The sequence below is a fragment of the Saccoglossus kowalevskii genome, chromosome 6 (assembly GCF_978046115.1).
Source record: "Saccoglossus kowalevskii chromosome 6, keSacKowa6.1, whole genome shotgun sequence".
Lineage (NCBI taxonomy): Eukaryota > Metazoa > Hemichordata > Enteropneusta > Harrimaniidae > Saccoglossus > Saccoglossus kowalevskii.
Genome location: NC_140646.1, coordinates 20,206,709 through 20,221,070, shown reverse-complemented (window position 1 = coordinate 20,221,070; position 14,362 = coordinate 20,206,709). Strand labels below are relative to the sequence as shown.

General features: G+C 38.3%; 2 protein-coding genes across 2 annotated transcripts; both read left to right on the top strand.

Moving 5' to 3' along the window:
- The first annotated feature begins 919 nt into the window (after positions 1-919).
- LOC146741872 (CUB domain-containing protein 2-like) lies at positions 920-8,597 on the top strand. Its single transcript, XM_085500617.1, has 4 exons — positions 920-1,001; positions 1,857-1,926; positions 7,266-7,307; positions 8,329-8,597. Exons 2-4 carry the CDS (start codon positions 1,911-1,913, stop codon positions 8,595-8,597), a joined length of 327 nt encoding a protein of 108 aa, XP_085356743.1. The 5' UTR covers positions 920-1,001; positions 1,857-1,910.
- A 784-nt stretch (positions 8,598-9,381) lies between these two features.
- Positions 9,382-13,625, top strand: LOC146741871 (uncharacterized). The gene is made up of 6 exons (XM_085500788.1): positions 9,382-9,512; positions 10,238-10,396; positions 11,008-11,107; positions 11,710-11,861; positions 12,230-12,301; positions 12,914-13,625. The coding sequence occupies exons 1-6, from the start codon at positions 9,452-9,454 to the stop codon at positions 13,465-13,467; spliced, it is 1,098 nt and encodes a 365-aa protein (XP_085356914.1). The 5' UTR covers positions 9,382-9,451; the 3' UTR covers positions 13,468-13,625.
- Positions 13,626-14,362: the final 737 nt, after the last annotated feature.

Genomic DNA, 14,362 nt, shown 5'->3' with positions numbered 1-14,362 from the left:
CAGCAACCCCACCCGGCTCTATCCGTGGCATTGTTGTTTTCTTCGCAGTGAAAACAACGATCTTCATAGTCGTTATGACGTCATATCTCATACAACGTCGATAATATGTATATCAACAACAACTGGTCTGTAGATATCCTCACCTACATCATTATATCTTCTATGTAATACATATATGAAATAATTCATTTTATGTTAATGACGACAGAATCGGGTATTGTCACCAGGTTTGATATTGATATACACACTATATTTATAATGCGATGAATTTTAAAATAATAGACAAATCAACGACTAACAAAATTCATTCTGACAAAACTCGTTATATATTTATGGGTAAATGTAATGAAATGCAATAAATTATTATTTAGAAATGGCAGTCTACTTGAGAAATATGTGGTCACTATTAGTCAACGCATTCTAATAGACGATAGGATGGCCTGCAAAAGCTGAAATGAAATGAACAATATTGTACATTCGCATATTTTAATAAACTTTATCGTGGTGAAATAGATGCCCCACATAAAATAATGTACAATGTAATGTAAAATACTTTATTTTAGCTGAAAAGAATTTTGAGGTGTTTGTATGGAATTTATTTTCACTGATTTTTGACAAGTTGAATGTAAAATATAGGAAAAAGGTATATTCATTTGGTTTTATTTTCACTGAATCATTCCTTCAGCGAAAATAAAGTATTTTACAGTAACCCAAGTATATCGACTCGGATACCGACAGTCTCACACTGGGTTCCACGGAGTATATTTTAAAGTTTACAAATTGTACACTTTCACGGTGTTCCCCGTACACACGCAACCTATCGTTACAGCGATATAACACCTGATGACCTCATTATTATTATAATGACGTATTATACTGGGTCGCCATGTTTTATTTCTCTTTGATTCTTGAAGCATGTTTACGGGAGGCGAGCGCGGCACAAGACGAGGACCCGCACTGATGCGAATGAGCAGCCCTAGAGTCATGTACGATACAGAAAGGTGAGTCGCTGACGGGTTTGGGTGGCAACGACCTTCACAATAACGACATCGCCAATTCGAATGCGTGGATTATAATGTTAGAACGTGTATTTTAAGTGATATTGCTACAAAATCACGATAAAATCTGTGCTCATTGTCAAATGAATCCAAATCCATCGTGCAATCAGGGTTTTTCTTCATGGACATGAATACTGCAGGCTATGCGGCCCATCTCAGCCTAGTACCGTGCGTGTACCCCTTCCATCCCAGAGGGTCGGACCCCTTGCCTAAATGTAGTACCTGATACATACGACAATGTATTCATTCGCCGTACGCTGTGTCATGTATACATGTTATAGAGGCCGTAAAACGTGCAATTATACCCGTGATTTGTATTTAAACGATGTTTTGCAGCGCTGCGAAGGACGAATAAGTCATCAAATCATTCACTGACGGAGGATAAGTACCCACCGTGTGTGTGGGTGGAGGTGGTTGGATACTACTCACCACGTCAATTTAATGTCAATAAGTAAGGCCAAACAAAAATTATCACAATTTTAGTTACATATATAACTATTGATTAGAACACTATCTGAAAAAAATACAGAAACTGACATCTTTGGAACACGTTTCATATTAACATTATTTCCAAAAAACATGCAATACTCATTAGTGTTTTCAATTTCTCAATCAAACGAGAAAAAAAATCTTGGATAATGTTTAAATGTTCGTGGAAATAACATATACATACTCAGCTATTTTCTGCACGTATTTGTCAAGTTAACATAAAAAGTGAATGTGTTCGGTCTAAGCCATTTCACAACTCAACACTCACATTTAACGACATTTTTTTTGTGTTATGTTTTTATGATACAGGCAATCGTAAATGTCCGGTGTCCGACGCTCTTTTTCGAAGAGTCAGTGATATCAATGGCTGAGCTATATGGTAAACCATGTTTACTCTACTAGTATTTTTTTTAATTATGATTTCGTACTTAGTTTGTACGTGTGTGTACTGAGTGTTGCTTCCTCACAATAGTATTGCTGTTCGTCAACACAGTGGCAGCGGAAAAAATATTGAGGGCATAGACAGTTAAAGCGGGCGTGTCGTCACATACGCATGCGTCAAACAAACGTCTACTCATGAGCCTTTGCGTTTTAGCATAGACCCTCCAGTAGAGGGTCTATGGTTTTAGCGTGTGTTGTTATGGTCGCTTGGGACACGCACTGTGTATAACAAATTCGTGATTTGGAGAACTTTCGTTGCGTGTGGCTACTACTCTGACATTGACTCCAGATTACTCCCTATATTCGGTTTGTGTGTATATCACGAACGTGGCTCTTTGATTGGTTGAACTATTAAGTAGCTGAGTGTCAATCAAAATAAACGCGCGTTTGAGAATGAGATGGAGTTTAAACAGAAATCAGGTGAGTTTACTGTAATTCACCAGACTCGCAGATCGGTCCGACAATATAATAAACCAGAAATAGTTTAAATACACGGTTACTAAAATATATGTTTAGAATAGTTTTTGTTTGTTGGCATAAATCTACACCATGCACTGAGACGACTGTTGTTTTACAACATCGTATTATTTCGACCAAATCCCCGGGCGATTACGTATTGCTTGGAATGTTCGTGCGTGGGAAAACCATCACGTACTCTGATTATTTACTTTTATGAGTTAAAAATAACAAATCCGTACGCTAGACCTTTTTTTACGACCGGTCACGTCTCTAATCGTTCGATTTATCTCGGGTCTGCACATTATGAACTGAATCGCCTTATTCTGTGAGCATATCAATTGCATTCACACACACGTGATTGGTTATTTCTGACTAGTAGTTATAACGCGTATTAAATCATAATTTTATGTCTATCACTTCAGTATGTCGTCTACTAGACAGTATAGTGCATTACATTCATATTATTATACTAATGTGTGGGTTAAATTAATATTTCTACATATTATGTAACTGATATAATTTCTAAATTACTGTTTTGAAGCGGGTGGCGTAACCTGCGCATGCGTCAGATGGCCATGGCGTGTAATTGTTTACAAACAAGCGTCTATCCATGAGCCTTTGTATTTTAGCGTGTGTTGTTATCGTCGCTTGGGACTCAATTCCAGCGCGTGCGCAGGTGACGACCCTCCCGCTTTAAATACTAGTATGATATATGTTTACATTTGAAGTAATCAATGGAACACATGGAATACAGTGCTGATAATGCCATTGCTATCAATTTTTTTCGATGACTTTGAATATCTCCAAGTCATTTCTTTTCTTTTATATCGTTTCACTATACCCATGAATTGTCACGTCAATCCGTACTTTTTTGTCTGTGGTAGACCGTGCATTGCTGGATTGTTGTAAACAAACTTTTCGTTGGATCCTCACTCATTTTTGCATGGGTGGATTACTAAGTTGTGCTATTTCGCGTTGATACGTTGTCATGTCGAACTTCCTTGCTTGCAAATCGACTACCAAGGAACGTGTTGATTTACTACACATACTTATTTTTGTGGAGGTATACCCCTTTCCAAGTGCAGAAACTTAAAATAGATACCTTATATACAGACTAAAATCATACTGTTTCCAAGTTGAGGTAACATAAATTCACGAGATTCCCTTTTTCACACTTTATTTCTATATTTTTAAAATATTCGACATTAAACACGGTACACGCGTATACGCGTCAAATAACTAAATAACACCCCTTTACGCGTTTTTTGTATTTCAGCTTGCGTACCATATTTTATTCAGAGAACCCCCCCACCGGGGGGGATAATTCGGAACTGTTTATTTTATTATAAGTATGCATAAATGGATGTAAATTATTCGGGTCACTCTTTCCGTTGTAAGTCGCGGCAGTCACAGTTTGTTAAGACATTCATAAGGGGTGGCCCAGGGTTATGTATTCTTAGTCCACTTATTGCAATTACTGATATGACGAATATATCGGATTACAACTATAATATTTGTTTACAAAAAGCGGAAACCATTCAAATAGTTCTACTGTACTTGTTTCTATGCCTCACTCAAGTTGGTATCATACGGGTGAACTTCATTTTAGTTAGTTAGCGCTTTGCTGTGCGTGCGTAACGGGTTGCATCCATAGTCAGCCAAGAAACTCGGTGTCCATATATCATTTCACCTTATTATCTGGCAACCTAGATAAAATAAACACAGGGAATACAACTAATCGGATATTCAGACAATAGAGGGATTTCTTCACTGGATTTTGATGAAGGAGCTCGGCGATGGTTAAAAAGCTAAACTCCCAATATTCGCTGTTCGATGAAAATTCTCAGGGGCAGATATCCGGGCATTTTTTTCCCCGCAACCATCGCGGTGAAAACAAAGGACGAAAACTCCCAGAAAACGGTACTTTGGGATGGTTTTTGAAACTCCCTTGAACAGTGTAACAAGCACTCTCCCTTGCAGAGTCTAAGAGATTAAGGACCTAGGGAGCTACAGAGAGCCGCAACTGGGGCGCGTTCCCTGGCAACTACCTAGCTTAATGATAAAAGACCAATAGTCTCTGCGAAGGAAAATGTCTAACAAAATTAGCCCTGCGTGTATTCTCGGGATTTTGTTATGGTACATGAACTACTTTTTTAAAGGTCGCAAATCTGTAACTCTAGTAATAGTACTATTTCGCGGCACTATATTTGAACTGATATTTCGTCGCGATTGCCGCGTGTTCGAACACCGCGTTTACGAGAGGACGCGTTGTACGTCACATTCGCTGTCCATGGCAACATAGAAGAACAACGGATCGAGCCCCAAACAGAGAGTCATTCGAAAACTTGTACGAGTCGCAGCGGAGACAATCTGTGTAACTTCTTACTGAGATATACTTAATTTTGAAGTCATGTTTTGTTGCCAGTCACGTACACTCAGTCCCGAACGTGAGGTAAGACATCGTGAACCTGAAATGGCAAGTCGGAATCCTACACCTGTTACATCCAGTGTGGACTGTGTGTCTCCGGAAAGCTCCGATTCTCTACCGAAGCCTACGAAGAAGAGTTTGAAATCGACAATCGTTTCAAAGTTTCGTCGAGTAACAGGACGTGAGACTAAAGTTCAAGTAATCAAAAACGAAAAAGTTGCTGTTAACAAATTTGATTCTAAAGATGTTGAAGAAATCGAAAACAGTTTGGAAGAAACTTATTCTGTAAGAAATCCGTCGCCGCTCACAACCAGGTATGACAGTTGTGAAGAAATTGACTTGGAATCAGCGCTTTGCAGCCCCAATCCCTCGCCGAGGCATATGGGAGCGTGCTGGGAGCCCCAAGATAACGACAGTTCCGACCCCGGTTCCGATTATTCACCGAGACCGCGTGAAAAACGAAAGACTCTGAAAAGAAAAGTCACTTCGCTGTACCGCCGTGCAAGAGGGCGGGAAACTGTCGTCAAGGCAATCAGTATTAATAGAAATAGAAACGATATAAACGAAGTATCCGGTGATGGCGTAGTCTGTGAAACTCTAGATATAAGTCCAGACCGCGGTTCTTCCGACAACTCACCAGGACGTCCAAAGCAGAAAACCCTGAAAGGAAAAGTCGTTTCAATTTACCGTCGCACCAGAGGACGTGAAACTGTCGTCAAAGCAATCAATATTAACAGAAAAAACGCTTCAGAAGATGTCGGCGAATGTTTGGTGGACTGTCATTATTTCAATCATCAACCCCACAACGTTCCGCATTCCGTCCCCGTACCAGATCACAGACTGCCCCCTCTTCAAATCAACAGACTTCCTCCCTGGTACAACCAACGTGCCGAGCCTCTTCCCAGCATTGCTGATTATGCATAAACTTTGTGACTAGGTCTCGGATTGGTGCTCTTTATCAGTCCACTTCAACCTCATGTAAACCTATGATTACGACGGCTTAATTGAACTCAAACAGAACAGTGCATTTGATTGCGCTGGGCCCCGGGCCAGTGAGCTGTTCACAACGCAACACAGGGAAGTGAGATACCAGGAGACGGTCGGGTGGGGTCGGGTGTTTATCTTCGTATTCGGTGAATCATATTGTAAATAATAATACTCAGGCTGTATTAATGTATCATTGTGAAGTCACGTGATAAATAATAAACATTTCATAAATATATATAGTGATTGCTTTTATTTATTTAACAGTTGGTAGTGTTCAATGGCGAATGTACCGTGAAATCTCACATGGATCCAAATCTACACTGGTAGAAACGGCGAAACAATATTTTTTTTTTTTTTTTTCAAACAACCTACGCTTTTCTGTTTGCAATTAGAACGAGAATATCCATTTGAGGTTCATAATTCAAATACTTGTTATGGTGTCCCAAGTTTTATTCCGAATATAAATCCCAAAAAGTGTGTTAACGGCAACATAATAAAGGCCGTTCGTGGGATTCAACCTACTAAAATAGGGACTAAAACATTCTGTCAAAATTGTTACATAACTATTGTTGATTTAGACAGCTATCAACTTTTTGAGCTTTTTACACAGTTCAAAATGTTATTTTGGAAACAAACTGAAGATATGAAAAAAAAAAATTTTTAAATTATGAACCCGAGTTTTGATATTTTGACTAATTTTTAATTTATATTGACCGCCAGGGAAGGGTCCGATGCCAGCAGGGGGGAAATTACAAAGTCATTATTTCTATGATACAATTTAGTTGATGGGATCTTTTTGCTCAAATAAATATCAAAAACTTCATTCGTTACATTTATAAAACCTTTATGCAGTTTATGACATTGATTCGAGCTATTTTTAAAGTTGAGTTGTTCCACTTCACAATCTCTCAGTCGAAATTTTAAAATATTATGCTCTAAGAAATTGCTTCTTAAACTTCTCATAGAAAGAGGAATATTTAGACGCATTAAGTGAAAATTACCTCACAAGGTCATTTACATCATTTTTGCCACAACAATAACTTCCAGATCAATCGGCACGCCGTGAAAAGTGTTGAAACGAAATATAGCACTCAGCCATAAATTGTTGTTTAAAAACGAAAACATGTGAGCGAGCATTTTTGAACGCCTATTCCATAATATTAAACTTTTTTACAAATATGGGCATCTAATTCATTAATTTTTTTCAGGGTGTGTCTGCTGTGGAATGTGATTGGTTGTAGTACAATTATCTTACATATGCAAATTTATATTGGCCAATAGCATTACATCCTGGAGTCAGTGTCAGAGCAGGCATCTGTTGCAGGATGAAAGGTGAACACAACAAATATATGAAAACAATGAGATAATATTGAATACTGACGTACTGTTTTAATTTATTTTAGTTGTCATGGTGTTGGTTTGCTGGAATGATCTTATATTGCAAGGTACGTGTGTATACTATGAGGTTATTACGAGGATACATAGTACCTCAAAATATGCACGAAGACAGTACAGCGGGAGTATCGACCGACGCGCATACTTTGAGCGGTATCCTCGCAATAACCTTATTTTTATACATCTTTTCCTTCCAAGGATACATCATGGGAATGCCGTAATCCATAACGTTTTGAACAGAATCAGCAAACGTCTTTATGTGGAGTCCGTTCAAACCCTCAGGCTGGTGGCAGCCGTATTTGTTTTAGAGGACGCTTACGCGCGTAATCATTCCATATTTGGAATTCACATTTCCTTATATGGTAGGATGAAAAATACCCCGTAAAAAACCGCAAAATTACGGCACGCTGTAACTTATGGCGTTACGGTGACAGATGTATAATAATAGTATATATGTTATTATATAGGTCACCTTCACGTAGGACAGCGTGTGGCTCATGTTACCGTGTTGGCCAAGTCACTATGTAGGTCAAGTGACCTTGTAGGTCAACTCGCCTTCTAGAACAAGTCTACAGTGTCTAAAGGGATATACACAGTATTGTTTTGTTATTTATTAGTTTATAAGCGGATTCGCTGTGAACTGCATAGAAATAGCATATTGTACCCTATCCGCTAAAGCTTAAAGGGCGGTTGTCATCGCGCCACGCATGCGCAAGATATATGGGTCTCATAGAAACAAAGGTGGCGACTTTGACTTTGACTCGCAGATCAACGAGTAAAAACTGAGATGTTACGAAGCTTTAATTAGGTATATTTTAGGTGATTAGAAGGTATCGAAGAAGTCACTGGCGGTAATTAGTGCAAGTTGCGCTCTAGGTAAAATCTTATACTCATGATTTCCATGATTAGAAGAGCGCATTGGATTGTGGGAAAATCAATGTTATCAACAGACTTATCGCACATGCGCAGCGTGACGACTGCCGCGCTTTAATATAAAATGTTTTCCTTAGCTATTTTCGTAAAGCTGTACAGCAATTGGATTATAATCAATACGAATATACTGCATTGCAGGCTACGGTTCTTGTCCACCAGATACACTAGTTTTACATGCATCCCCGGGAACGAGGCACTATTTGACGTCACCAAATTATCCGGAACCGTACCCAAATGGCATCACATGTATGTGGGAAATGAGGGCGCCATCTAGTGACCACCGAGTTCACATCGAGATCACAGACTTTCGGTTAGAGGTGTGCCCCTTCGATGCCATTGCTATTCACGACGGTGAGTATAATGATATGCAAATTTATGCAGTTGGAGAAGCAATATGCATAATTTGATAGTTTCGAGTATTGTTTGTGGATGTACCAACTCGCATTTTTATCGTAAGCTGAAATATTGCCACTGTTTGACCGCACACAAAATACTTCAAATGCGCATTGACCCACCGGTGCGTACTATTAATTCAAAACGCATTAGTTTAATAGGCAATGTGGATAACTTTGAGCAACTTTAAGTTTTGTTTAAAAGGTCTGTACTTTACCATAATTTAGGCCACCGTTCCTTTTATAGCAACCCCTTAATGCGAATGCTTTCTGGGTTCGCCGATATGTACTGTTAATTCACAATGTTCAGTATTTCATTGAACAAATACTCCTGTGTTTGCAACCTAAATATATTTTACGAAAATTTAAAATCATGACCAATTGTTTTTATCAAGACGCAATATCAAACAAAATTATTTGTAAGTATTTAAATAATACTCAACGTTACTCAACCGTTATCGTAACGCCTCGTTGTATTCTAGGAAATTATTATTCTTGTTAAGGTTGAAACAAGAAACGCGTGCCTGATCGTCTTCTTAATTGCATCGTATTGTTTGTGGGTGAAATTGACAGCGCTGCGATCCAGTCAAATCCAGTTCCATAGAGTGTTGTGATTATTTTGTGGGTTAAATCTAAAAGCGCCACCACATTTTACAAAACAACAATGAATTTTACGCTCGTTTTAAACGTCGCATGGGTCCCACATCGAACTATTTTGGCTCTTGAAATTTCTGTTGACATATACATCAATTGCCAAACGTCGAATTCTTGTTGATTCAGGTACATCCAGTGAATCGAGACGACTTTTACGGGTATGTGGTGATGAAAACCCGGTACATGTCACAAGTACTGGACAGTCGTTATTTATAATGTTCGAAACGGATGCTTTCGTTCAAGAGAAAGGATTCGAAATAACATACACGTCATTCGGTAAGTTTGGATTTCAGACAGTTTGGTGTCAGTAATCGGCCACGCCAATTTGTAGCTGCCGTTCAGAAAATTGTTGTTATTTTGCAGATACTGTAACAACAATAGACGACTTTTTCTGTTACGTACTATTTTTTTTGTCTGAATACGCAATATGTATTTCCTTTCGTAGCCAGTAGCGCAATGGGAACTAAAATCGTCTTTCAAATCTATCACGCCACGGCATGGCAGGTAAATATTGCTTAGAAACAAGACGAAATCCTGAAAAGGTTGATTTTGCACACTCAATTTGTTGTATGCACGAGGCGGTGACCGCGCACGCCGCCGACCAATCGCGAACGCGCTTACAAGTTAACGGCGAATCGAACAGAATATCACTCGCATCAGAAACATGCAAATTGTTTACTAATTAGTATGCATATTTATGCACGGCTATTGAGGTATAGGTTTAAATCATTTACAGTCGATAGTTTAATACTAGTATATATACAAAGTGTATTCTCAGTCCAAACCTGTTAATTGAATAGACTGAATAATACGTGATGACTGCACTTGTCAAAATACTCACACAAGTATAGGCGAAAATTCTCGCGAAATTGCAACCAAAAAATTACCTACCGTCAAGAGATTTCCTTACAATAAACAGCTCTGCTTACTGCGCCCCCAGACGACGTAACTGTTACATTAATTGGCGATCTAAACCTTAGTATGTTTTTGTATATACGCAGTCGTTGGTGAACAATGTCCGCCTTCTTGGAACTATTTTGAAAATAATTGTTATAAGATAAGAAATGAAACCTTAACCTGGGATGATGCGCAGAAGCATTGCACATACGATGCGTCAAATCTCGTTGTTATTGACAACGAAGACGAGAACAGCTTTATCGGTAAGTCGTGGCGCAATATATGTACGGTCGGGTCATGGGTCAAATAAAATTACGATACAATATGGTTGGATAACATTAGAATAATAATCATCAATTTGTTTCTGGTGAAAATTCTTTTGAGTTTCGGGTTATTCTCATCGAAAACGTTTTTCATGTAATTGAGAAAACCTATATGTCACGGCAATCAATACGATAGGTGATGTAAATGACTCTATGTAAAACTGGAATACATCTGACCAAATTCCAAGTTGTAAGGCTATGCAAAAATGGTTATTTGTTTGACGTCAGCGCCCTCATAGGATTCTGCCAAATTTGGTGAGAAACAATTAAATACATATTTTTGTTCTATTGAGTTTATTGTATTCATTGAAAACAACACATATAACATTTATTTTGAGTCTTGCCATTTGTCGATAAAATTGTATTTCCCATTAGTACGTTTTAATTTGTAATTAGTATTCATCAGGTTTTTTTTTGTGCTCAATAAGTGAGAAAATTAAGTGTTTGTTCTTTTCATTTTCATTTCAAACATTAACATTGATTTTGCATATTTTGAAATATTTAAAGAGCTTGTTTTGTAATCAACATCAGAAAATGTTGTCATCTTTCAGTAGACATGCTGTTATGGGGTTCATGGCCGTACTGGATTGGACTACATAAGTCACGTGATGAATTCCGATGGATCAACGACAGTGTGGCTGTTTTTGATAAGTCAGTATTTGTGGTGCCTACACACCCATAGAAACGAAATAGTAAAACCTTATTCATTGCTCCAGAAAGATAACTCATTTTACTTTGCGCTTTTCCAACATAAGATTGGATCACATACACTAAAACATGACATGACATTGTTTGACAATGAACTCACGCGAATTCGTCTATACCGGAGCAGTACTGGTCTAACACTTTGTAAATAACAATCGGATCTGTCCTCATTAGAGGTCGACAATTTGAAATCACTGGGGGTGGCTAGAAGATTTGTTGGAAGAAATAATTACAAGCTAGACACCGAGAGAGAAAAATGCATGCTAAGTGTTGCAGGAATAATTGTTGGCAAAATAAAAATGTGCAGACAGGACACCGTGAAAAAATGGTCCATACTTACAGGGGAAAGATCCCATGGACCGGTACTGTAGTAAAATTATTTTGATCCACCATTACATTGAAGGGAATTCGCGTGTGGAATACCTATGTTACCATTACGTAAGCGCATGGCCTAGCACTTGTCGTAGGACAAATGAGATTTAGTGCTACACAAAACATTACCGCTTACTGATTCATTACTATTGTTGTTTTTTTATTTCACATTTTAGGATTAATTTCGTCAGTTGGCATGATCGACAACTTGGTATCCATAGCAATAGCGGAAACGTTTGCGCCATCTTAGATCCGCTGCAGGCTGAAGAGTGGTATGTCAGCGACTGCTACGATTACATGTATCATTTCATATGTGAAAAGAATACAGGTAAACCTAACACACTTCAAAGAAGCAGTAAATTTTTGTAACCATTTTCGTCATATTTCGAGACATTCAAGTAGCACTTGTTTGAATGTCAGAATGGATCATACGTGCGTATCATCGTATATCATGCGTCCGCAAGGTATTATGGGTATCGACTCGATTTGGATGAAATTAATCTTCTCACTACGACTGACTATAGTTAAAAGCGTTACACTGTAACGACTTAAAAGCCATTTTTTTAAACGACACTGCTTACACCTTACGTCATTGTGACGTCACAGAAATACCTCGTCGCTGGAGGGCAGAACTTGTGTATTACACATTTATTTCATCACTCTTCACGTTTTTTTTTTTCATCCTACGTGACACAGCTGGCAATACTAAGGTTATCTATTTCACAGACTCGGGTGTTGTACAAGATGGCCACAATATAAACCAGCAAAGTAAGATTCCCTCGTCTACATTCGTTTTCTTTTATGAATTCGAAATTTTGATATTTTTCAAGTGCTTGCACCATTTGACAACTCGAATGTATTGTTATTAACTGTTAGAAATAATAAATTAGAGACAACTTAATTTCATGTATTATGACCAGATCTAGTTGATTGGTGCCCAACTAGTCATCGAAAGATTGTTAACACATTTCACATTTTAGACACTTGAATCCGATGTCAAATTCGGTGTTACTGATCATGATACTGCACATACATGAGAACTTCCAATTGTATAATGATGGAAGGAAAAGTGTTGTCCGCTGTATTATCACACGAGAACACTCACTCACTAATAATGATAAACGACTTTTTCATCCCATGTCACTAAGCAATATGTCAAGATATGAAGGAGTAATTTCGTCATAGAAACTGGAATTTCTGACTCGCTTCTCAAAAAAGAATGCTGACTCTCGCTTATCAAAAAAAAAAAAAAAAACTGTCCGAAGACTTCATTTTTTCATTTGGAATATCATACTTGTGTAACTAATGAATGCATAACGACGATGGCATATACTCAATTCACCCTGAATTTGTTTAATATATTACATTTTTCTTTTACAGTTATCACCTATATGTCGGGAATTATGGGTCCCGCCATTTACGTCATCGTTCTTGTCTGCGTGTTTGTGTACTGTTATGTGTATCCGTCCTCCCGACGTATGTATTGCAAATGCTGCCGAACGTACGTGCCGACAAGCACGTCGGACCCCGACAACACGGAACTGGAATCGACAGCAGTTGCTGTAGTGAACCTGTCACGTGACAGTAACCATGACAACTTTCAGACCATTCAAACGTGTCAACCACCTTCGGTAGCTTCTACAGTAAGCGGCACACCGATCGATATGATCCCATTATCCGACATCAACCCCGCAATAACAGAAAACAGTCACGGTGGAGAGACCGTCACGGTGTCTGGAAACCCCGCCGCTGATTCGTTGAATATACCATTGGATATTCTACCATCGTATCTTGAAGTGGTGCGGGATAATTCTCCTTGTCACAGCCCGCGAGAGGAAAGGCGTCCGTCATCGGATGATGACACCGATCTTCCACCTGAAACCCCTCCTCCGCCGTATGAACAGATTGCATCATTTCGTCAACTGCAAATGTAAGCTCCTCGTGCAGCACGTAGGAGAAGGTATGTGTTGTATTGTAGATGCGGTTATCAACCCGAACCAGTATATTTTTTAAATTTAAGAAAATTGTCTGTTTAAACAAAGTATTTTATTGTATATTTATTTGTCATTAAAATAATGTTATTATGAATGAATGTTTATTATCAATTCACTGATCTGATTTTTCAATTTTATAGGAAACTTTGTTTTTATTTTGAAAACACATTTTTCGTGCCATTGAATACATCTAACTACACTAGTGTGTGGTGGTATCCAGTGTTGATGACATAGATTCTGCAAGTTAATAATTTACAACAAAATCGTATTATACGCACACCTACTAAAACTACAAATATACAGTTTCATATTGAGCTAGGTGCCACCCGGGAAGGGCATTATTGAGACGTCGTTTTTTGTGACTCAGTCCGTGGCGTGTGTAGAAAGAAGGAAAAAATCGGGTAATCGCCAAGTTCCGGGTGGGTTAGGAAATCATTACAAGGTTTAAAGTTAAATTTAAATTACGTAATTTTCCCGCCTAGCATGATACTTTAGTGCCCCATCCCCAATATATAAATAAATCAAATAAAATTATGGAGACGTATAATAAAACAAAAACTTCGAATTCTGAGATCTGACCGATAACAATTGGTTATGTATTTACTGTCACTGTTACGTGAAAGTTCAGACCACTAGACTAGTATTAGTGGTCTGAGGTGAAAGGACCTTTATTTTTTCTTCTCTGCACTCAGATCTGGCTCAGGCTGGATTTCAGGAAAATCGTGTCACCTGTGCAAGTTAATCACTATAGATCACTGCTTAAGACCGTGTTTTCGATCTTACAAAAATGCACGTTTTCTGGATCTCTCGTGAAATGCAATGAATGTACGCTGAT

Coding starts and splice junctions, on each gene's coding strand:
- LOC146741871 (XM_085500788.1), top strand. CDS start 9,452: ATGTTCGAAACGGATGCTTTCGTTCAAGAGAAAGGATTCGAAATAACA. Junction 9,513..10,237: donor AATAACATACACGTCATTCG/GTAAGTTTGGAT, acceptor GTATATACGCAG/TCGTTGGTGAACAATGTCCG. Junction 10,397..11,007: donor AGACGAGAACAGCTTTATCG/GTAAGTCGTGGC, acceptor GTCATCTTTCAG/TAGACATGCTGTTATGGGGT.
- LOC146741872 (XM_085500617.1), top strand. Junction 7,308..8,328: donor GAATGATCTTATATTGCAAG/GTACGTGTGTAT, acceptor ACTGCATTGCAG/GCTACGGTTCTTGTCCACCA.